Source organism: Strongylocentrotus purpuratus, unplaced genomic scaffold (assembly GCF_000002235.5).
Source record: "Strongylocentrotus purpuratus isolate Spur 01 unplaced genomic scaffold, Spur_5.0 spur5_scaffold_15, whole genome shotgun sequence".
Lineage (NCBI taxonomy): Eukaryota > Metazoa > Echinodermata > Echinoidea > Camarodonta > Strongylocentrotidae > Strongylocentrotus > Strongylocentrotus purpuratus.
The window spans coordinates 5,528,427-5,553,168 of record NW_022145600.1 but is presented as its reverse complement, the minus strand read 5'-3'; the positions used below and the strand labels follow the sequence as shown (position 1 = coordinate 5,553,168).

The following is a 24,742-nucleotide window of genomic DNA, read 5'->3' as shown; positions in this document are numbered from 1 at the left end:
TTGACTTTCAACCTCGAGATCCCTGGTTCGATTCCGGGTGTCTACAACAATTTTTTTCTTCACTATTTTCTTTTTGACCTATCACTGTACCTTCTCCTTTGATTATTTAAACACGTAGAATCGCTTAATCCATTACTTTTTGCGTGTAATCCCTATGGGAGATGACTTTTTCTCAAATCTGGATTCTACATTCCTGTCTTTTGCGAGCAATATCGCCATTAGTTCTGCTTGGATTTTGTTGATTTTTAAGTATGTTGTAGCTTAGACTATATGCTATCTAAATCAATCCTTATTTTTTCAATAAGATGTCAAGATCGCGGTCATGATCATGATCATTATCATAATGATGATAATCATTTATCAATTACATTTTCATTTCTTTGAATAAGATAAAATCGTCAAAAGGTGTTCTTCATGATGTAAATTAGAGTCAAATGTGTAACTGGTTACTGCACAGGGTCAAAGGTCATATCTTGTTTCAATCTATCTTCCCTAGATCCATGATGATCAAGGAGACACAATTTAATCTTGACATATGGATAGATCATAATGGGAGAAGCATATAAATGGGAGAAGCATTTTATAAAATAATATATCGTGTAATGCATTATTCGTTATGTAAACCATTATCATACGTATCACCTAATTCGTCTAAGTGACGAATTAAAGTCTAGTTTAAATTGAAGTTATTAAATTTGCAGCACGAAATCCAGCTATAAAAAAGCCTATATCAGCTACCCTTGAAGATGGATGAGCTGTACTGAGCATGTGCAGTAGAAGCAGACTACATCTCCATGGTAGTTAAACCTTGGCTTAACTTTAAACCTGGGTTTTAGACTTAAACCTGGGTTTAACTAAACCTGGCTTTCAGAAACTGAAATGATACTTAGACCTGAAGTCTGGCTTAGTTAAACCCGGGTTTAAAGTTAAACCTAGGTTTAACTAAACCTGACTTCAGAATACGGGCCTATGAGTTCAATTAGTTCAAGATGTAAACTCATTGATTTTAACCTCATCTCAAAGTACATAAATTGTACAGTATATGAAATGTTTTTGAAAATCGTTTACATTGAATATATTACGACTCTCGTTGCTTAAGATGAAAAGAGACAGGTGAAATGAATCAGGTTAGAGATGAGACAGTTGGGAAAGATTTCATTTCATACCTAATTTATGACCACCTCTTATAATGTTTATTTAGAGGAAATAAAGTATGTATTTAGGTCAATCGAATGATTCATTTTCATACTTCTGAATGAAATGGATCAAAACGTGGTCATAAAGAAATGAATGGTGTCCAAATTTTCTCATATGATATTGTCTGGAATGTGGTTCATTGCGCTCTCAATTGATATTCGTGTTATTGTTAACTTACAATTTCTATGTACTTAAAAAAGTTGTACTATAGAGAATTGTATGACTGTGAAATTATTTTTAAAAAAAAGTAATTGTTATGGAAAAGATCTCCATATTTCAGAAGAAGAATTTTATTAGCAGTCGTCCTCTTTTTCTTTCCTTTTTTCTTTCTTTTTTTCCTTTTTTTCACAAGAAAGCTGTTATTGTCCATACAACTTGTTTTGTTTCAGGATACTTATAAGCTACCCATTGAAATTAATTTATTAGAACCTAAATATATAGAGAGAATATGTTAGAAGTGGTATGTACTTTATAGAGTAGGGGGATGGAGTACAGCAAGTTAACAAAAAGTTAGTTAAAATGGTCCGGAAAAGGGGGTTTTAGCTTCTTGCGGCGGGCCCTCGGTTCCTTTCGGTGCGCTATGATGCGCCCACGTTTTTGTGTGTTTTTGGTTAGTTTTTGTTTGTGTGTGTGTGTTGTGATGTTTTGTCTTTGTATTAGTGTTGTGTCTTTTTATGTTAAGGTGAAAGGTGCAAAAATGCTATCATTGGTACACTTGTCGATATTTAATGTTCAATTTAATGATCTAAGGACAAATGAGGTGTTGATCGTATATATACGTATATTAGAAAATGTAATAATGCATGATGGATAGGAAGAACGATCTGTTGAATTTTGTTTCATTGAATGTTAAGGGTCTTAGAGACGTTACCAAAAGGAATGCTATAGTAAAGTGGAGTAGACAGAGAGGAGATATAATTTTTTTTCAGGAAACTTTTAGTACAAACGATGTTGAGGATCGATGGGAGAGGGAATGGAGTGGGGAATGTTTTTTTAGTCACGGGAGCAACCACAGTCGAGGAGTTGGTATTCTGATTTCACAAAAACTGAAGTTGAAGGTATTGAGAAGTGAGTGTGATTCAGACGGGAGGTACATTATTTTAGAAATTGAGGTACAAAACATAAGATACATTATTTGTAATGTTTATTTTCCAGTTCGAGAAAAAAAGCAGGAACAAATAGATTTTTTAAATCATTTAAGTGTTCGACTAAATAAATTCAATTTAAACAAATCCCTTATGATAATTGGTGGCGACTTAAATATGATTCGGAATTTTGAATTGGATATTTCAAGTAAAGGGAGTATTAGAGGTCACAAGTTTAATTTAGAATTCGAGGATTTCCTTGGAAGGTTTGATATGCTGGATATATGGAGGAAAAGAAACCTAGATACGATTCAATTTACTTACAGACAAAATAACCCTTTAATTCAAAGTAGGTTAGACTATTGGATAGTTTCAAACGAACTGGAGAAACAAATTGCCGAGTGTAATATAATACCCTCCATAGCTCCCGATCACTCTGCCATCCATCTAGGTTTGTCTTTGGGTGATAATTTTTTTCAGAATATAGGTCCATCTTACTGGAAGTTCAATAATAGTCTGTGTTTAGATGTAGAATATGTTCAATATATGAGAGCAGAAATTAAATCTGTCGTAGATCAGGGGAAGAAAGATATTACAGACGCCAGAGTCCTGTGGGATTTCGTTAAAATGAAAGTTCATGAAAAAACAAAGAAATATTCCAAAGGTAGGGCACAAGAAACGAAGGAAAACCTACGCAAAATACAGAGAGATATTCAGAAGCTTGAACTTTCATTGGTTATTTCTCCAGATAATGATACCTTACAAAATTTAGAGTCAAAGAGAAAGGAACTCAAAGTGTTATATGATCAGAAAGTAGTCGGGTTAAAAGTTAGATCGCGTGCAAAATGGTTTGAAGAAAGTGAAATCAATGAAAATTATTTTAAACAACTGTTGGCATCCAATCAGAAAAAAACATTTATAGACAAATTACAATTAGATGGTAGGAATGAAGAAACGTCTAATCCAAAACAAATTTTAAAAGAAATTAAACATTTTTATCATAAACTATACTCAGAAAATGAAAAGATGGATAGGACAGATGATCTCTTTTTTAATATGTCTCACTTAAATATAAGTGAAGCTAGTAAGAAGTCGTGTGATGAGAAAATTACATTTGGGGAATGTACTTCAATGTTAAATAAAATGTCTTTAAACAAATCGCCTGGGAATGACGGTTTGTCAGTGGAATTTTATCGCATTTTTTGGCCTGATATAGGGAACCTTGTTTTGGACTCCTTCAATGCCTCCTTTGAGAAGGGTGAATTGTCCACCACACAGAAACAGGGTGTAATAACGGTAATAAAAAAAGAAGATAAAAACCCTTTATATATTCGCAATTACAGACCAATTACCCTCCTTAATGTGGATTATAAACTTTTGTCTAAAGTGTTGGCGGAAAAAATAAAGAATGTATTGGAAGAGGTGATACATGTAGATCAAGTTGGTTTTTTGCCTGGTAGGAATATAGGAGAAGCGGTGAGAATTATTGACGATGTCATATTTTTCACACAGGTATACAAGGTACAGGGTTTTCTAGTAACAGTTGATTTCGAGAAAGCTTTTGACACTGTCTCACACTCATATATGAATTTCTTACTGAAAAAATATGGTTTCGGCCCATATTTTTGTAGATGGATAGAAGTATTGTACAAAAATGTAGTTAGCTGTGTCATGAATGGGGGCTTTTCCACAGGCTATTTTGAAATAGGCAGGGGAGTAAGACAAGGAGATCCCTTAAGTCCATATTTATTCTTGTTAATCATAGAAACATTAGCAGTGGTTATTCGCAATGAACAAAAATTAAAAGGTATTTTGATAGGCAATATACAGACGAAGATAGTAATGTATGCGGACGACTGTTCAATTTTTTTGAAAGACACAGAAGACATGAAAATCTTAGAAAAAATATTAGATTCCTTCTCTCAGGTATCTGGTTTAAAAATTAATAGGGACAAAACACAAATTATGAAGCTTGGTTCTTCTGGTCACAGTAATGACAATTTGACCGGTATAACAATAGGTAAGATGGTTTCTCTGGTAAAAGTTCTTGGAATATACTTTTCTTTGGATATTAATGTTAAAGAAGAAATGAATTATAAGGAAATATTGAGCAAAATAAAAAGATTGTTAGGGTGGTGGAAGCAACGGGATTTAACACTTTTTGGGAAAATTCAGTTGGTTAAAGTTTTTGCAATCTCTAAATTACTATATGTGTCTTCTATAATTTCGGTACCACCAAGTGTTTTCAAGGAAGTTGAAAAGATATGTTTTAATTTTATATGGAATGGACAGGATAAGATAAAAAGGAATATTTTATATTTGAACTATGATAAAGGGGGTTTGAAAATGTTGAATTTCAAGTACATGATCTATGCGCAGCGTGTAGTGTGGATTAAGAAACTGCTTGGTGGCAATAATGACATGAAATGGAAACAATTTTTCGAATATATATTCAGAACGGTAGGAGGAAAGTTAATATTTCTTTGCAATTATAATCCCAAAACAATCAACATTAAGGCACCCAATATATACTTGGATTTTTTGAACATCTGGAATTATCTAAAGGAGAAGGAATATATTGTAAAAGAAACACATAATGAAAATCAAATTATCTTTAACAATATTTTTATTGAAGGTAGGATAATTCCTTTTAATGCAAAATTGTTTCATGTGAACATTTTTCAAGTTAAACATTTGACGGACGCTGAAGGTGATATGAGATCAGGGGACTATTTCATAAGGAAAGGTCTTAATGTAGACGATCTGTTTTTTCTTAATGATCTATACACCAAATTGCCAGCTGCCTGGAAGATTAAGAGAATTTGCAGAGGGAGAGATGATACTCTAAATGACACTGTTGATCTTTCAAACATTAACTTTATCATTAACAAAACAGTGTATTCTTTTGAGTCTGTCTCTTCCAAAATGCTCTATAACATTTTTATTGCTATAATACAAGATGCATTTGCTTTTAAACATCCAGAGGTAATAGCTTTAAATTTAGATAAGTCGGAAACTACAACATGTTTCTCAATCCCTAGATTTTCCACTCTGGATGGGAAGTTAAGGGAATTTCAGTATAAACTTTTACATAACATCATCTTTTGTAATGATAAATTGTATCTTTTTGGATTAACACAGTCAAATTTATGTTCCTTTTGTAGAAAAGAAGTAGAAACCTATCGTCATATTTTCTTTGAATGTTCTGAAGGGTCCAGAATATGGAATGAGATGGGAAACAGTTTAAAGATGTTTCAGTTTCTTAATATGCAATGGATTGATGTTTTGCTTGGTTTCAGAAAAAATATGAAAGATAATATATTGTTAAATCATGTATTGATTTTGGTCAAATATATGATTTACAGTAATCGTAAAAAAGGAAAGTTCCCATCTAGTAAAGAAATATGTAAGGCTGTAGAGAACTCAAAAAAAGTTGAACATGAAAAAGCAAAATTAAAGGACAAACTGCCAATACATTATCAAAAATGGGAAAATTTTACCCCTTAAGGCAGGGGAACTGATTGTATTATATTGTAATTCCTTTTTCCTGTTCACTCCCTCACTTTCTCATCGATCCGGACACTTACCTGCTATCTTTGTTGTTTATATTTCATATTTTTATTTTTTTAAATAACGGTATAGTTAAAGACCTCTACTGATACAAGACCTTTATATAGTTATAATAAAAAATGCACCATAACATTATATGTAAATATAACAAATTTTGTTATCATGGTTTATGAAGCAGCACCTTCACCTTATACTTTTTGTTTATATAAGAAAATCTTTGTTCAGATTGCTTAATGTATATTGAATTAATTAATTTGCTTATTATGTTGTAAAAATTGTTCCTTTGTATATTGTGGTATCCAAGTATTACCGTCACCTTTTCCTTTTTAAAGGAATTGGAGCATATTCTGTACACTTGTTTTGAATGTGTACTTTATTAGTTTGGATACTCATGGAAAATATTTTTGAAAGATGTCTGTGTTTACAATGTATGAGACAATGTACTACATGTACGTTTATACTGTAAGAACAATTGTGTTCCTATTCATCATTTTGTATAATTATGAAGATCTGAATAAAGGCAAAAAAGCTTTAAAAAAAAAAAAAAAAAAATACTAGATATATTTTATAAATGCAAATACTTCTTTTTCATACTTCTTTATTTCTTTATTATTTATACGTCTGTTTGGAGCCAGAAGGGCGTTTGTATATCTGCGTTAAAGAAAAGAGCCTAAAGCTGAAACGGAGAGGTGCTAAGGCCAGGTTTACACGGTTTAGGAATGCCTTAGAGTTCTTGGTACAGGAGAGTCGTCCACGTGATGAGATAACCAAGGCAGAGAAGGACTATGAACAGGCCTACACAGATATCCAGGTTAAACATGAAGCTCTCTCCGAATTCATCGAAGATGCTGTATTTGAGGAAGAGGAGAAGTAAATAGACGAATGTCAGAAAGTATTCCTGAGGTTGCAGGTCAGAGTTAAGGACCTTGTTGGAGAGACAGCTGCGGCTAGTCATGATCAGCCTACAGATGCAGAGAACCCTTATCCTGTAGATACATAATATCGTCGCTGTTTTCACGAAGTGACGGTAGTGAAAAAAAAATTGCATTCACTTTGCGTTACGATTTTCCTCACTACCGTCACTTCGTGAAAATAGGGACGAATATAGCAGTCAAGTTCAGAGACCGGTGATGAGAGCGGGGTTAAAATCGAGTCTAAAGTGATGAAAATGTAAATAATAAACTTTTTATGATGTATAGCTCCCTCCAAAGGCTGATATTACTATAGCTTTAAAACAATGTTTCTGGAGTACAATTTGCTATTTTTGTTTGGAAATTATATATCAGAACTGCATATTCTGAGATTTTCATGGTCTCAGCTACCATGGAATGGTCTTATGCACTATTTGAAATATTGAAATTTAACAAGAGCAACAGTCAATATGAATATTCGATTTCTCGAAAGCAGAAGTGTTTTACAGACTAACTTTTCCAGTGATTTTATATAATATATCCATAGTGGCATCTAAAAATATCAACATTAAAAAAACATTATTATCATTTTTCAAAATCTCCCCAAACTTTGCATTACCTTTAAAGTTTTGAATGGAGCAGGTAGAGCAAAGATTTTAGGGAATAATGATGTACTTTGGTAATGCATTTTGGTTTCAGATGCCACAGTCTCAACTTTCACGGTTACAACAATTACAAAATTTAAATTCAGCAGCCCGTATTGTTTCTTTTACTAGACGTACTTCTCACATTACTCCTATTTTTTCTCAACTACATACCTGTGGAATCCCATATTGTATTCAAATTATTATTGCTTGTTTTTCACTGTATACATGGATCTGCCCCAGAGAACAATATTAATTTGTTGATGCCTTTAATCCTCCCAGACAGTTAAGATCATCCGATTCTAAGTTGCTCGTTTTTCCGAAATCATGGGGGTAGGCCATTTGCACACGATTGACCTTATCTATGGAATCAGTTGCCACAAGATATTCGTTATATTTCAAATTTAGATTGCTTCCAAAATGCCCTCAAAACTCATTTGTTCAAAGCGGCTTTCCAGTAGATTTACTTTCACGTCGTTGATGTTCATTTTTTGGGTGTATTTTCGTGTACTTGTAGTTTTTCTTACAACAAAATGCACAGCTTTCTTACTTTTTGTCAGATTTCATGCAACTTTCACTAGTCCACTTCTCTGATTATTTCTGCTTTCTTTAGTTTGTTATTTCTTCAAGCGTGCTGGTGGTAAAAATTATGATGTTAATAATGATAGTGGATTCTTTTATAGCGCTTATGTATGCTCTGACCGAGATTTGAATATATAAATGTTCTAATAATTATCGAGCACGTAAAGTTAACATTGAAATTTGACGGTGTAAAGGGACAGTTATAATAGCCCATAACTATTTGATATCAGTTAAGCTTAACTTTTTTCGTACAATTGAAATTGTATTTTAAATCAACCTTGTTATTATGCATGTCTAGTATTAGTATTTTCTTATTTTAGGATATACATGAATTTACACAAATCGTTTAGAAACAACAATTTAGCTTGTAATAATATTGATAACAATAGTACATGTTTCTTATGAAGCACTTTTACATTAAATGACTTATAAATGCACTTACAGTATCATTCTTACCCCGGTCTCTGGTTTCAATTACTATCATGCAGTGTTCATTCTCCACTCCCTGGTGAGTATTTCAGCTAGCGTCTTTTACGGGCACGCACGTATTAATCAAAACACAATGACGTTCACATCCAAGCGGGTAGCCGTTTAACACATTGGTGGAGAGGAGCAATGTAGATACAAATATCTTGATCAAGGACATATTAAGTTGTGCCGGGGCTCGAACCAACGACCTTTGTATTTCCAGTCAAGTACTTAAACATGATAAATTCATCAATTGATTTAAGTAAATTACTGAAATGTATTTGTTTCACTCATTAAGTAACTAAAGGCTGTTGTGTACATATCAGCAATACTACCTTTTGGTGGGGTGGGATCCGTTCTTTTCGATGTAGCTAACACATCGAAACTACCTATTGATTTACTGTCCTAGCTTAATTAAAACTTTAAAGACTTTTAACGTATTTTCAAAAACTCACAAAATTCACGTTTGCCAACATTTAGATTTTACAATGTGACTCCTAATATGCCTTCCGAGCAAATCACAACGCAACATACACTAATAAAAAGCTGATCAGTGCTATTGATAATTGAAACCGGATTGCTGATGCTTTCATAATCATTTCATATTTAGACGGGGCAATGGATGTGCACGTTGACTGTCAAAGAGTTTTTTGACGTATTAGAATAAAATAATTGTATAATTGTTTAATGAATAAATTTTATTGTTATCTCCACAATATACTTACAAAATTGTTTGATTCTACGGCAATATTATAGAAAGCAAATGACACACACCTGCGCGCACGCATGCACACTCAAACACACACACACACACACACTTACACATCCCACCCTCAGCCCCTAAGTCTAAAACATCCTCCAAAGATCACAAACAAAACAAAACGTTATTAACAACATCCCTCAAAACAGACTTAAAGATTTCCTTCAGCTTTACAATAAATTCTAAGTGAATGAAAATGGCACTTCTCCACTTCACCCACACACATACACACTTTTCATGAATTAAGTACAAATCTCTTCAGCACTCTTAACCTTAAAACTTTGGTGAATATTTCCATATTGATTTGTATAGAATATAAAATCTTTGGATATATGCACTTATACTCTTGAAGAACAAAATCATGTTCGTTTTTAGATCTATTTAATGCAGTTTGAAACCGGAACGATAACTGGACAAATCAATAAATAAAATCTGGCATTGATACCAAAATCAATATATAGTGCTCTGTTTTGGCTCCAAGCACTGTTTCCCGACACCTTGAACTACCACTCCTGATGTTGTCCTGTCTATTTTATGTATTTTCTTTAAAGACCACTTTAACGTTTTTCTTTCCGAATGAAAAGAGTTTTTTACCTAATTTTTCTTTGATTGACGGTGCATTATTGCCGACAATCCATGTATTGGTGCCTGATGACTTGTCTAAATATGACAATCAAAGCTGAATTTTAAAGTTAAACTTTATCCTTATTGCCTAAGAAGCAGCAACGGTTATTAAAAGCAGTTTGTGGATAGAGAGGCTTATTAATGTGCGAGTGTATGGATATTGCAATCATTGAACAACGGCACATTTCGCCCGAGGCAATAAATCGATCACAGATTCGAGGACTTGAAGCAAGCTATTGTGCAGTTGCACACGTATAAATTCTGGCTGATAATTCTGGATTTTAAAAAATAAATATCTTCTGGAAAGAACTGGCATTTTAACCGTAGGGAAGCCTAATGGATATTGCGTATTGGTCAGAGCAAAAGGCTAATGTAAGTTACATGACGGTCTACCTTGTGTTGTCTGCAATATTGCCAGTGCATGCTACAACGCTTTCAAAGTGTGGTCTCAGTTGTTAACGTTTTTCATCATTAGGAAGCGACCATACTCTATAGCGGAACGGTAGCCTTTATTGCTTTTTTTATAATGGAAAACGCAACAGATATTTATTTTCTTAGTGGATCATTGGTCGTTACACAGGTTGAGTTAACAAGTTTGGACATGATCACGATAATTCCAAGTGTGACATCAGAAATGAATGTGGTTGCTTTCAAACATCGAGCAATTGTTGCAGCCATTTTGCTCGTATTCGCATTGGTCGGTCTTCTTGGTAACGCCCTCGTCATCATTTCAGTCATCGTTTGCAGAAAGCTTCGGACGATCACCAATGTCCTGGTGGTCAATCTGGCTTTCGCTGATTTCATGGCATGTACCTTCTTACCGTTCCAAAGTGCTGGTCTCCTAAGTCAAACAAGAAGGTACCCTCTGCACGAGGCGGTGTGCGCAGCCGTTGCCGCAGTAGGATACATCAGCGTGTGCTGCAGTGTACACTCCCTAGTGGCTATTGCATTCGTCCGTTGGTACGTCATCACCAAATCTATTCGTGGTCATCAAGGTCTTCATACCCCGAAGAAAATCGCCATCATGGTTGTGATCATCTGGATAATCTCAATCTCATTCATGGTCGTACCTCCTGTTATTGGCATTGGAACACTCGGTTATTCCGAATATTACAGCCTATGTTCATTGACAGATACAAACGAACTAGAAACATATTTTATCTTACTTCAAGGGGCTCTGATCGCCAATGCCCTTCTGCTCACCCTTGTATTTTACATTCGTATCTTATGCCATGTCTTGCGACATAATAAGCAGTTTCGAGACAAGTACGCGGTTGATGAAGATACCGGTTCAAACTCAACAGAGGCTTCTTCGTCCGTTTCTGCAGGTTCTCGTCTGCCCATGATCAAGGCCATCAACCGGAAGGAGATCGAGATCACTAAGAATCTCTTCATGGTCGTTTGTGTTTTCATGCTCTGTTTCCTAGCAACAACTGTAAATTTCTTCATCCCTGGTTCCAGCGTCTTTACTCTCTACAGTACCATGATAACGTTTGCGAACAGCGTAGTCAATCCGATCATCTACGGGCTCAAGCACCCCAACTTTCAGGAGGTCTTCAACCAAATTCTATGTTGTCGTCCCGTACGATAGGCATCATGCCAGACCGATCTGAACGTTCATGGCAGACTCTTCGATCGGCGAATTTAGTACACTTGACTGAAAGTATGGTATTAACGAAATAACAAAAAAATAAAGGGCCTAAATCACATGGAACACGAAAAATTGTGATCATTCACAAACTACCATTCGAAAACCATCGACAATCGAAGTCTCATGATGGTGGCAAGAGTTGGGAATGGGAGTCAAACAGTTTTTGTTGTACATAGAGGGGGGTACTGCAGAAACGAGTTGTGTTCTTGATACACTAGTAGCTATCAAAAATATTAATAGATCCAGTATTACGTATGTTAGGTAAATAAGATACGTGCATGTTCAAATGTTAATTACGTTTTACACAACATTTGGTGAATTTTAACCCGACAAACATGAATGTTTCCATATTTAACAAATATTGGTACATTCTTACGCGCCCCCTTTAAAAAAGAAAGGCTGTGATGATTTATGGGGGTTTCGTATTTGTCCAATGTAGTGTGGAACTGTTTAATTACACATTTTGAATGGAGCAGGTAGAGAAAAAACTATTGGGAATATTGTTGGACATATGGCATGGCAATTGAACAACTTCTCATTGATTACGTTTGTATCTGGTAGTGGGATTTCCATTGTATTTATTTGTATGACGCGGTATTAAACCGCTTTAAACCACCGCCGGATTTTTTAAACGAGTGAATGAAACGCAACAACAATGCCCAACAAAGGTCCTCCGCTTTACCTACTTAACTATACGTTTGATATAAAATATTGAATACTGAAATGCGGAAGTGTATTTCATTCAAATTTCTCAAAAGAGCCAAGGGTAGATGGTAATACTGTAAATTATAGCTCACAAGTAAGCAATGTTGTTAGGCACAATCGTAGCGGTAGAAGGGTAAATTGCCCAGTTCGCCTTCATTTGTAAATATGTTTATTTATTCATATTATCATGTTTATCATTGTTCATATTATCACATGTTTATTATTGTTCATATTATCACATGTTTGTCTTTGTTTATAATATCTTATGTTTATCATTGTTCATATTATCATTTGTGAATTATTGTTATCTATTGTTATATTGATACTATGTTGTAAATATATTTGTACTCTCATACCCAAGAAGGGGTCGATAGAGTCAAGAAAATCTTACAAATCTTGCATTCATGTCAGCTTTTATCGAAAATTGTAGAAAAACCAGTTTTTAATCAGTTGTATACATTTTTTAATGACAATAATATCATTAATGTGAATCAATCAGGGTTCAGACCACATCATTCTACGTTAAGTGCACTTTTGAACGTCACGGAAGATTGTTTACCTTGTATGGATGAAGGGAGGTGATTGGAATGGTAAAAATTAATTTACAGAAAGCTTTCGATACCGTAGACCACTCGGTATTGTTAAATAAGCTGCGTTTAAATGGATAAGATCAGCATGCATATAAATGGTTTCTTAGTTCCTTGAGCGATCAAGCACAATTCACTGTCGTAAATGGTGTTCAGTCATATCCACAGACAATTAAAGGTCGAGTAACACAAGGGTCAAATTTAGGACCATTATTATTTTTGATCTTTATTAACGACTTACCAAACTGTCTTAACAGTTGTGCTGTTTCATTATATGCCGATGATACCTGCATTTATTATGCTTGCAATATTCTAAAAGATATTGAAAAACATTTGAATCAAGACTTACGGAATATCTGATTGGCTTTCATGTAATCGGCTGGCATTAAATACATCGAAATGTGAAACAATACTAATCGGATCTAGAAAAAGAATTCGTGGAAAAAAATCTAGATCTTTTTATTGATAACATAAAACTGAATCAGGTTACTGTGTGTAAATACCTTGGAGTATATATTGATAACTAGCTAGATTGGGAAGAAAATGTAAAACATTTGTGTTAAAGTACTACGAAGAATTTGTATTTTATCGCCAAAAAAATGCATTTTTTTTTTTAGAAGTCAATTTCTCAAAGTAATTTAGATTATTGTGATGTTTTTTGGAATAATACAAAGAAAGAAAAATATTCAAAAACTACCAATTTTTCAAAGTAGATTACTTAAAACAGAAATAAGAGTGGAAATAAATACTTTACTAGACTTGTGTATCAATCTTTTGTTGATACCTTCGTTGAGAGACGTATAAACAAACATGTTCTATTCATAATGTATAAAATTGCAGACCAGTCAACCCGGATTATCTTTAAGTAAATTTGATTTTGAATACACTTCCTATAGCTTAAGAAATGCTCCCCGTATGTTTACTTTACCACGAATTAAAACGTGCTTCAAAAAGAAAAGTTAAAGTTATTAAGGTGTAAAACTATGGAATAAATTGCCGGTAGCAACTAAATATAAACCAACTTATACTTTCAAAAGGAGTTTATGATATTTGTAGCATCATGTTCGACTCCTAATAGCAATAAAAAACAACTGATTTTTTTTTCTGTACGTTTTCTTTTTCTAAATTAGGGCTTGTTTGGATTTCTCGCCTTCTAACCTATTTGTATATATATATATATATATATATATATGTATGTTTTTTTAAACTTTGTATGTAAACCATGTTACTCTATAATGTATGTTTCTTTGTAAAATTGTGATTGTTTTTTATATGCACGGCCATGATGAAGAACAGCCATTGGTTGAAGTATGCCACCGTGCTAAAATAAAAATAAACAAACAAACAAATATTTAAGAAAAAGAGATATTGCCGCGATAAACATGAACGAGAGTTGACATGTATTTTAAAGGGGCAATCTAACGTTTGTAATAGGTTCATTTGTGTAAAAGCAGAACAAATTGAAACAAAATGGCGAAAGCTTGAAACAAATTGGAGCAATAATAATAGGGTCGTGAATGTTGGAAATATAATGAGATCACTAAATCTATGAGAATCTCGAATTAGATTTTAATCCACATCGACGGAATTTAGGGACATCTCTCCTGTTTGTCGTGTACACAAAATATCATTAATTTTTGTTTATCTCCCTTAAAGGGACTATGTCCCATTTGCAAGCCCCAAAAAAATGAAAAAGTTAAATTCCCACTGCATTTGAAAGATAATACTAATTTAGAACTTCCCTAAAAAAGGTGGGGCTTGAAAATGTCTTCAAGTGGGAAAATAACGACTATTAGTTGTCAAATCGACTTTAGGGCTATAGAGCCCAAAAGTAATAGTCTTGATTTTCAGACAATTGTACCGAATGGTCATACGTTTTATGCTGCGCAAAGATTCAATCAGTTTAATCTTGGCCATCACAAGAAGTGGGTTATTGATGTAGACAAACGCTCATGTACCCTTTACAACTCTTTTCATGTAGGATCTATGTTATTACCAAAGAAGAAAAAAAGCCAGTCAGTCACTCAATAGTGTCTGACAGTGAAGTCTAGCAAGTAAACGGTTTTCCTTGCGTAATTTGAATATGAGGACACTGCTAACGTTTAAATTTCACAGATAGGACATACATGACATATTCATAATTCCTGCAAAGTTCTACAGCATTTGAGGTTGGCTGCAAAAGGGACATAGTACCTTTAAGGGCACTACTCAAAATATAGCATGGATAGCATACAACTGCAGGTCCCCCCAAAAGACCCTTCTGAGTGATACATCTTGTAAAATTGACAGTTTAGCCATATTTTTGTGTTAGCAATTAAATATTAAAGTTGTGCGGCACCTCATTACAGTGACTTTACCTAATTTTGAGTGCTGAACATACGAAAAGTATTTACAACTTTACTACAAAATGCACAGCTTTCTTATTTCTCTTTATATTTCATGCAACTTTCAGTAGTCTGCTTCTCTGATTATTTCCGCTATCTTTAGTGTCGTTATCTTTTAAGGTTGAATATTTCCTTAAGCGTGCTGGTGATTAAAAATAATGATGATAATAATGAGGAATTTTTTTTTTGATTGATGGTGCATTGAATCCGATATTCTTTGTAGCGGTTCGTGTTACTTGTCCTAATGACAATCAAAGCTGCTTTCTAAAGATGAACTTCAACCAAATCGCTTAAAACGCAGAACCGGTTATTATTTTTGCAGAAAAAAATTCTTCAGAAAAGAAAGTGTCATGTAAACAGTGGGCAATCCAAATGGATATTGCGTATTGAAACCAACAGGCTGTTGTAAATTTCATGGAGGTCTTCCTTGTATTGCCTGCAATATTGCCATCGCATGCTTATGATGATATAAGAACAAAACGTGTGTTTTGCCATTTAGCTTTAATAACTTTCAATTCGAAACTTCGCGTGCTAGGACGCTTCTAAAGTGTGGTCTTAGTAGTTGACTTTTTCCAGCATTAGAAAGCGACCATACTTTACAGCGGAACGGTAGCCTTTATTGCTTTGTTATAATGGAAAACGCAACAGATATTTATTACATTAATGGATCATTGGTCGTTACACAGGTTGACTCAACAAATTTGAACATGATCACCATGATTCCAAGTGCGACATCAGGAACGAATGTCGTTGCTTTCAATCACCGAGCAATCGTTGCAGCCATTTTGCTCGTATTCGCATTGGTCGGTCTTCTTGGTAACGCCCTCGTCATCATTTCAGTCATCGTTGGCAGAAAGCTTCGGACGATCACCAATGTCCTGGTGGTCAATCTGGCTTTCGCTGATTTCATGGCATGTACCTTCTTACCGTTCCAAAGTGCTGGTCTCCTAAGTCAAACAAGAAGGTACCCTCTGCACGAGGCGATGTGCGCAGCCGTTGCCGCAGTAGGATACATCAGCGTGTGCTGCAGTGTACACTCCCTAGTCGCTATCGCATTCGTCCGTTGGTACGTCATCACCAAATCTATTCGTGGTCATCAAGGTCTTCATACCCCGAAGAAAATCGCCATCATGGTTGTGATCATCTGGATAATCTCAATCTCATTCATGGTCATACCTCCTGTTATTGGCATTGGAACACTCGGTTATTCCGAATATTACAGCCTATGTTCATTGACAGATACAAACGAACTAGAAACATATTTTATCTTACTTCAAGGGGCTCTGATTGCCAATGCCCTTCTGCTCACCCTTGTATTTTACATTCGTATCTTATGCCATGTCTTGCGACATAATAAGCAGTTTCGAGACAAGTACGCGGTTGATGAAGATACCGGTTCAAACTCAACAGAGGCTTCTTCGTCCGTTTCTGCAGGTTCTCGTCCGCCCATGATCAAGGCCATCAACCGGAAGGAGATCGAGATCACTAAGAATCTCTTCATGGTCGTTTGTGTTTTCATGCTCTGTTTCCTAGCAACAATTGTAAATTTCTTCATCCCTGGTTCCAGCGTCTTTACTCTCTACAGTACCATGATAACGTTTGCGAACAGCGTAGTCAATCCGATCATCTACGGGCTCAAGCACCCCAACTTTCAGGAGGTCTTCAACCAAATTCTATGTTGTCGTCGCGTACGATAGGCATCATGCCAGACCGATCTGAACGTTCATGGCAGACTCTTCGATCGGCGAATTTAGTACACTTGACTGAAAGTATGGTATTAACGAAATAACAAAAATAAAGGGCCTAAATCACATGGAACACGAAAAATTGTGATCATTCACAAACTACCATTCGAAAACCATCGACAATCGAAGTCTAATGATGGTGGCAAGAGTTGGGAATGGGAGTCAAACAGTTTTTGTTGTACAAAGAGGGGGGTACTGCAGAACGAGTTGTGTTCTTGATACACTAGTAGCTATCAAAAATATTTATAGATCCAGTATTACGTATGTTAGGTAAATAAGATACGTGCATGTTCAAATGTTAATTACGTTTTACACAACATTTGGTGAATTTTAACCCGACAAACATGAATGTTTCCATATTTAACAAATATTGGTACATTCTTACGCGCCCCCTTTAAAAAAAAAGACTGTGATGATTTATGGGGGTTTCGTATTTGTCCAATGAAGTGTGAAACTGTTTAATTACACATTTTGAATGGAGCAGGTAGAGAAAAAACTGTTGGGAATATTGTTGGACATATGAAATGGCAATTGAACAACTTCTCATTGATTAAGTTTGTATCTGGTAGTGGGATTTCCATTGTATTTATTTGTATGACGCGGTATTAAACCGCTTTAAACCACCGCCGGATTTTTTAAACGAGTAAATGAAACGCAACAACATCGCCCAACAAAGGTCCTCCGCTTTACCCACTTAACTATACGTTTAATATAAAATCTTGAATACTGAAATGCGGAAGTGTATTTCATTCACATTTTTCAAAAGAGCCAAGGGTAGATGGTAATACTGTAATTTATAGCTCACAAGTAAGCAATGTTGTAGGCACAATCGTAGCGGGAGGAGGGTAAATTGCCCAGTTCGCCTTCATTTGTAAATATGTTTATTTATTCATATTATCATGTTTATTATTGTTCATATTATCACATGTTTATTATTGTTCATATTATCACATGTTTGTCTTTGTGTATAATATCTTATGTTTATCATTGTTCACATTATCATTTGTGAATTATTGTTATCTGTTGTTATATTGACACTATGTTGTAAATATATTTGTACTCTCATACCCAAGAAGGGGTCGATAGAGTCAAGAAATCTTACAAATCTTACATTCATGTCAGTTTTTATCGAAAATTGTAGAAAAACTAGTTTTTAAACAGTTGTATACATTTTTTTAATGACAATAATATCATTAATGTGAATCAATCAGGGTTCAGACCCCATCATTCTTCGTTAAGTGCACTTTTGAACGTCACGGAAGATTGTTTACCTTGTATGGATGAAGGGGAGGTGATTGGAATGGTAACAATTAATTTACAGAAAGCTTTCGATACCGTAGACCACTCGGTATTGTTAAATAAACTGCGTTTAAATGGATAAGACCAGCATGCATGTAAATGGTTTCTTAGTAACTTGAGCGATTAAGCACAATTCACTGTCGTAAATGGTGTTCAGTCATATCCACAGACAATTAAATGTCGAGTACCACGAGGGTCAAATTTAGGACCATTATTATTTTTGATCTTTATTAACGACTTACCAAACTGTCTTAACAATTGTGCAGTTTCATTATATGCCGATGATACCTGCATTTATTATGCTAGCAATATTCTAAAAGATATTGAAAAACATTTGAATCAAGACTTACGGAATATCTGATTGGCTTTCATGTAATCGGCTGCCATTAAATACATCGAAATGTGAAACAATACTAATCGGATCTAGAAAAAGAATTCGTGGAAAAAATCTAGATCTTTTTATTGATAACATAAAACTGAATCAGGTTACTGTGTGTTAATACCTTGGGGTATATATTGATAACTCGCTAGATTGGGATGAACATGTGAAACATTTGTGTAAAAGTACTTTGAAGAATTTGTATTTCATCGCCAAAAACTGCATTACTTCTTTAGAAGTCAATTGCTCAAAGTAAATTAGATTATTGAGATGTTTTTTGGAATAATACAAAGAAACAAAATATTCCAAAACTACTTCTTTTACAGAATAGATTACTTAAAACAGTAATAAGAGTGGAAAATAGATACTCAACTAGACTTTTGTTTAATTTTTTTATTTGGTAGTTTAGTTGAGAGACCTAACAAATATGTCCTATTCATAATGTATAAAATTGCAGACCAATCAACCCCGGATTATCTTTTAAGTAAATTTATTTTTAATAGGGTCGTGAATGTTGGAAATATAATGAGATCACTAAATCTATACGAATCTCGAATTTAGTCCACATCGACGGAATTTAGGGACAACTCTCCTGTTTGTCTTATATACAAAATATCATTAATTTTTTGTTAATCTCCCTTAAGGGCACTACTCAAAATATAGCATGGAAATATTAAAGTTGTCCGGCACTTCATCACAGTGACTTTAGGTAATTTTGAGTGCTGAATTTCACATACGTAAAGTAACTACAACTTTACTCCAATATGCACAGCTTTCTTAATTCTTGCCATAGTTTATGCAACTTTCACTAGTCTCTTCTCTGATGATTTCTGGATTCTTTAGTGTAGTTTTCTATTATTAAAAAAGGCTGAACTTTTTTTAAAGCGTGCTGGTTATTAAAAATAATAATGATAATAATGAGGAACTTTTTTGATTGATGGTGCATTAAATCCGACAATCTTTGTATTGGTTCGTGATGACTTGTCCAAATTACAATCAAAGCTGCTTTTTATTAAAAGATGAACTTTCAACCAAATTGCTTAAAACGCAGTAACGGTTATTGACAGCAAATTGTCGATCTAATTACATGCGCCTGACAGAGAGGCGACACTAATGGTTTCATGATTATTGCAATTATTGAACAAAGGCAATAAATCGGTCTCAGATTCAATGAAGAAACTGGCTATTGTGCGGTTGCACACGTATTAACTCTGATAATTCCTAAACTCTGGTAAATAATCCTGGATTTATAAAATAAAAATCTTCTGGAAAGAAACTCTCATGTTAACAATGGGCAAGTCTAATGGATACCACGTATTGGTCAGAGGAACATGCTGTAGTAAATTGCATTGATATAAACCTTTTGTTGCCTGCAATATTTCCATTGCATGCTAATTAACATATAAGAACAAAATGTTTTTTTTTTTTTCATTTTGGCTTTTTGGCTTCAAGTACTTTAAATTCGAAACTTCGCAAACTAGGACGCTTTTAAAGTGTGTTTTTAGTCGTTGACGTTTTTCCATCATTGAGAAGCGACAATATACTTAACAGCGGAACGGTAGCCTGTATTGCTTCGTTATGATGGAAAACGCAACAGATATGCATTACATTAATGTATCAATGGTCGTTACACAGGTTGACTCAACGAGTTTGGATATGATCACGAATATTCCAAGTGCGACATCAGAATTGAATGTCGTTGCTTTCAACCATCGAGCAATCGTTGCAGCCATTTTGATCGTATTCGCATTGGTCGGTCTATTTGGTAACGCCCTCGTCATCATTTCAGTCATCGTTGGCAGAAAGCTTCGGACGATCACCAATGTCCTGGTGGTCAATCTGGCTTTCGCTGATTTCATGGCATGTACCTACTTACCGTTCCAAAGCGCTGGTCTCCTAAGTCAAAAGGGAAAGTACCGTATGCACGAGGCGGTGTGCGCAGCCATTGCCGCAGTAGGGTACATTAGCGTGTGCTGCAGTGTATACACCCTAGTCGCTATCGCATTCGTCCGCTGGTACGTCATCACCAAGTCTATTCGTGGTCATCAAGGTCTCCATACCCCGAGGAAGATCGCCATCATGGTTATGATCATCTGGATAATCTCAATCTCCTTCATGGTCGTACCTCCTGTTCTTGGCATTGGAACACTCGGTTATTCCGAATATTACAGCATATGTTCTTTGACAGATACAAACGAACTAGGTGGCTATTTTGTCATTTTTCAAGGGACACTGATCGCCATTGTCCTTCTGCTCACCCTTGTATTTTACATTCGTATCTTACGCCATGTCTTGGGACATAATAAGCAGCTTCGAGAGGCACATAAGAACAAGACCCCTTCGGCTGTTTCTGCAGGTCCTTGTCCGCGCATGAACAAAACCATCAACCGAAAGGAGATCGAGATCATTAAGAATCTCTTCATGGTCGTTTGTGTTTTCATGCTCTGTTTCCTAGCCACCATTGTGAATTTCATCATCCCTGGTAAGAGCGTCTATACTCTCTACGGTACCATGATATTGTTTGCGAACAGCGTAGTCAATCCGATTATCTACGGGCTTAAGCACCCCAACTTTCACGAGGTCTTCATAAAATTGATATGCTGTCGTCCCGTAAGAATAGGCATCATGCAAGACTGATTGATCATGACAAGCCCTTCAACTGGCGAATCGAGTACACTTGACTGAAATTACAATTCTACAAAATGTTGAAAATAAAGGGCCTATATCAAGTGGAACAGGAAAACTTGTAATCATTCACAAACTACCATTTGAGAACCATCGAAAAATGAAGTCTTATGATGGTGGCAAGAGTTGGAAACGGGAGTCAAATGGTGTTTGTTGGCCTGACCAAAGTGGGGGTATTTCCCGAAAACATTGCACTGTTCATACTTTAGGTACACTTTAAATAATTATAGGTCCGATATAACCTACATGTTAGGTAAAGAATACATGGATGTACAGATGTTAATAAAGTTTTAAATAACATTTTACGAATTTTATCCAACATACATACTTGTTTCCATTTTAATAGATATCCCCTTTTCCCCTTTGTTTAAAGACCGTGATGGGGGTTTCTTATGTGTCCAATATAATGAGATCCGGCTTTAAATCTATGCACAAAATCTTTAAATCTTAAAAACAAATGTCCAACTCTTATTTTTTGTCCGATTTCATTCAACTTTCACCAGTCTGCTTCTCTGATTATTTTTGCTTTCTTTAGTATAGGAATCTATTAAGGTTGAATGTTTTTTAAGCGTTCTGGTGTTAACAAATAATGATGATAATAATGAGAGTGGATTCTTGTATGGCGCTCATATCGGCTCTGACAGAGGTTTAAATACAAAATGTTTTAATAATTGTCGAGTACGTAAAGTAACTTGCTAAGGGACAGTTATAACAGCCAAGGACTATTTGATTTCTGTTTAGCTTTATTCTTTTCGTACAATTGAAATTGTATTTTAATTCAACTTTGTATATTATGCATGCCTAGTAAGTTTAAAGATTATAGTATGTTTTGATTTTTGGATAAACATGAATGTACACAAAACGTTTAGAAACAACAATTTAGCTTGTAATAATATTGATAATAATAGGAAATATTTCTTATAAAGCACTATTCCGTTAACTGACAAAAGCTCCTACAGAATCATATTTACCCCGGTCTCTGGTTTCAATTAATATCCTCCAGTCTTCATTCTCCACTCCCTGGTGAGTATTTCAGCTAGCGTCTTTTACGGGCACGCACGTATTAATCCAAACACAATGACGTTCACATCCAAGCGGGTAGCCGTTTAACACATGGGTGGAGAGGAGCAATGTAGATACAAATGTCTTGATCAAGGACATATTAAGTTGTGCCGGGGCTCGAACCAACGACCTTTGTATTTCCAGTCACGTACTTAAACATGATAAATTCATCAATTGATTGAAGTAAATTACTGAAATTTATTTGTTTTACTTACTAAGTAATTAAAGGCTGTAGTGTACATATCAGCAACTCTACCTTTTGGTGGGGTGGGGTCCGTTTTTTCGATGAAGCTAACACTTTAAAACTACCTATTGATTTACTGTCCTAGCTTAATCACAATTTTGAAGACTTTTAACGTATTTTCAAAAACTCACAAAAGTCACGTTTGCCAACATGCAGATTTTTCTAAGTGACCCCTAATATGCCTTCCGCGCAAATCACAACGCAACTTTCACTAATAAAAAGCTGATCAGTGCTATTGATAATTGAAACCAGATTGCTGATGTTTTCATAATCATTTCATATTTAGACGGGGCAATGGATGTGCACGTTGGAGTATTTGACTTTTGGAAAGCTGAACTATTTAAAAAAAAAATACAATTGTTTAATGAATCAATTTTGTTGTCATCTACACAATTGACTTACAAAATTGTTTAATTCTATACGGCATTATCATAGAAAGCAAACGGCGCACACACATAATCACGCACACCCACACACGCACACACACAAATACAAAAACACACACACACACACATACCATCCTCCACCCCTAAGTCTAAAAAAATCTCCCAACGATCACAAACAAAACAAAACGTTACTAACAACATCCCTCAAAAGAGACGAAAAATTTCCTTCAGCTTTTCAATAAATTAGTGAATGAAATGGCACATCTTCACCCCCACCCATAAGCATACATTCATACACACCCACCCTATTTCATTCCAGGTCGTGAGACTGTATTTCCTTTTAGTCTTTCTGAGCGTACGACTCGTTTATTGCATAAATTGTATTCATTCGTTTAATTACATCACTTTATGGCCACTTGTCATAAATTAAGTACATTTCTCTTTAGCATTTTAAACCTAAATACTTAAGTGAATTTGTCCTTTGATTTGCAACTTGTTTGTATTAGCATAGAATATATAATCTTTGAAATTATGCACTTGTACTCTTGATTGTGCTCTTTTTAGATCTATTTAGTGCAGTTTGATACCCGAACGATGACTGGACAAATCAATAATAACATTTGGCAATGATAACAAAATCAAGATATGGTGCTCTTTTTTGTTCCAAGCACTGTTTCTCGACACCTTGAACTACCTCTTCTGATGTTGTCCTGTCTCTTTAATGTATTTTCTTTAACGGCCATTTTGACGTTTTTCTTTGCCAATGCTATGATTTGTGTTTTTTACCTCTATTCTTTGATTGATGGTGCATTAAATCCGACAATCCATGTATTGGTGTGTGATGAATTGTCTAAATATGACAATTAAAGCTGAGCTTCAAAGTTGGACTTTAAGCAACTTGCCTAAAAATCGGCAACGGTTATGGATAGAAAATTGTGAATCTAATTACAAGCGCGTGACAGAGAGGTGACACTAATGGCTGAGTTTACGGATATTGCAATCTTTTAACAAGGGCACATTTCGCCCGAGGCAATAAATCGATCACAGACTCAATGAAAATATAAAGAGGACTTAAAAAAGAGGCTATTGTGCAGTTGCACACGTATAAACTCTGGCTGATCATCCTGAGCTCTGGTTAATAATTCTGAACTTTTTAAATAAAAATCTTCAGGAAAGAAACTGTAATGTTAAACGTGGGAAAGCATAATAGATATTGCGTATTTGTCAGGGCAAAAGGCTAATATAAGTTACAAGGAGGTCTACCTTGTTTTGCCTGCAATGTTGCTATTGCATTCTAATTAAGATATTAGAACAAAACGTTTTTTTTTTGCTATTTACCTTCAAGAACGTTCATTTCTAAACTTCGCTTCGCTTAGAATATTCGTGATCAGGACGCTTTGAAAGGTTTGTGTGGTCTTAGTTGTTGACTTTCTCAATTATTAAGAATCAACCATACTCAACAGCGGAACGGTAGTCTTTCTTGCTTTTTTATAATGGAAAACGCAACAGATATTTATTTTCTTTATGTATCAATGGTCGTTACACAGGTTGACTCAATGAGTTTGGACATGATCACGAATATTCCAAGTGAGACATCAGAATTGAATGTCGTTGCTTTCAACCATCGAGCAATCGTTGCAGCCATTTTGATCGTATTCGCATTGGTCGGTCTATTTGGTAACGCCCTCGTCATCATTTCAGTCATCGTTGGCAGAAAGCTTCGGACGATTACCAATGTCCTGGTGGTCAATCTTGCTTTTGCTGATTTCATGGC

The 24,742-nt window shown here is 35.0% G+C and overlaps 2 protein-coding genes across 2 annotated transcripts; both read left to right on the top strand.

Moving 5' to 3' along the window:
* The first annotated feature begins 10,475 nt into the window (after positions 1-10,475).
* Positions 10,476-11,432, top strand: LOC115924313 (rhodopsin, GQ-coupled-like). Its single transcript, XM_030986428.1, has one exon. The coding sequence runs from the start codon at positions 10,476-10,478 to the stop codon at positions 11,430-11,432; it is 957 nt and encodes a 318-aa protein (XP_030842288.1).
* A 4,452-nt stretch (positions 11,433-15,884) lies between these two features.
* LOC115924312 (rhodopsin, GQ-coupled-like) lies at positions 15,885-16,865 on the top strand. The gene has a single exon (XM_030986427.1). It carries the CDS (start codon positions 15,885-15,887, stop codon positions 16,863-16,865), a length of 981 nt encoding a protein of 326 aa, XP_030842287.1.
* Positions 16,866-24,742: the final 7,877 nt, after the last annotated feature.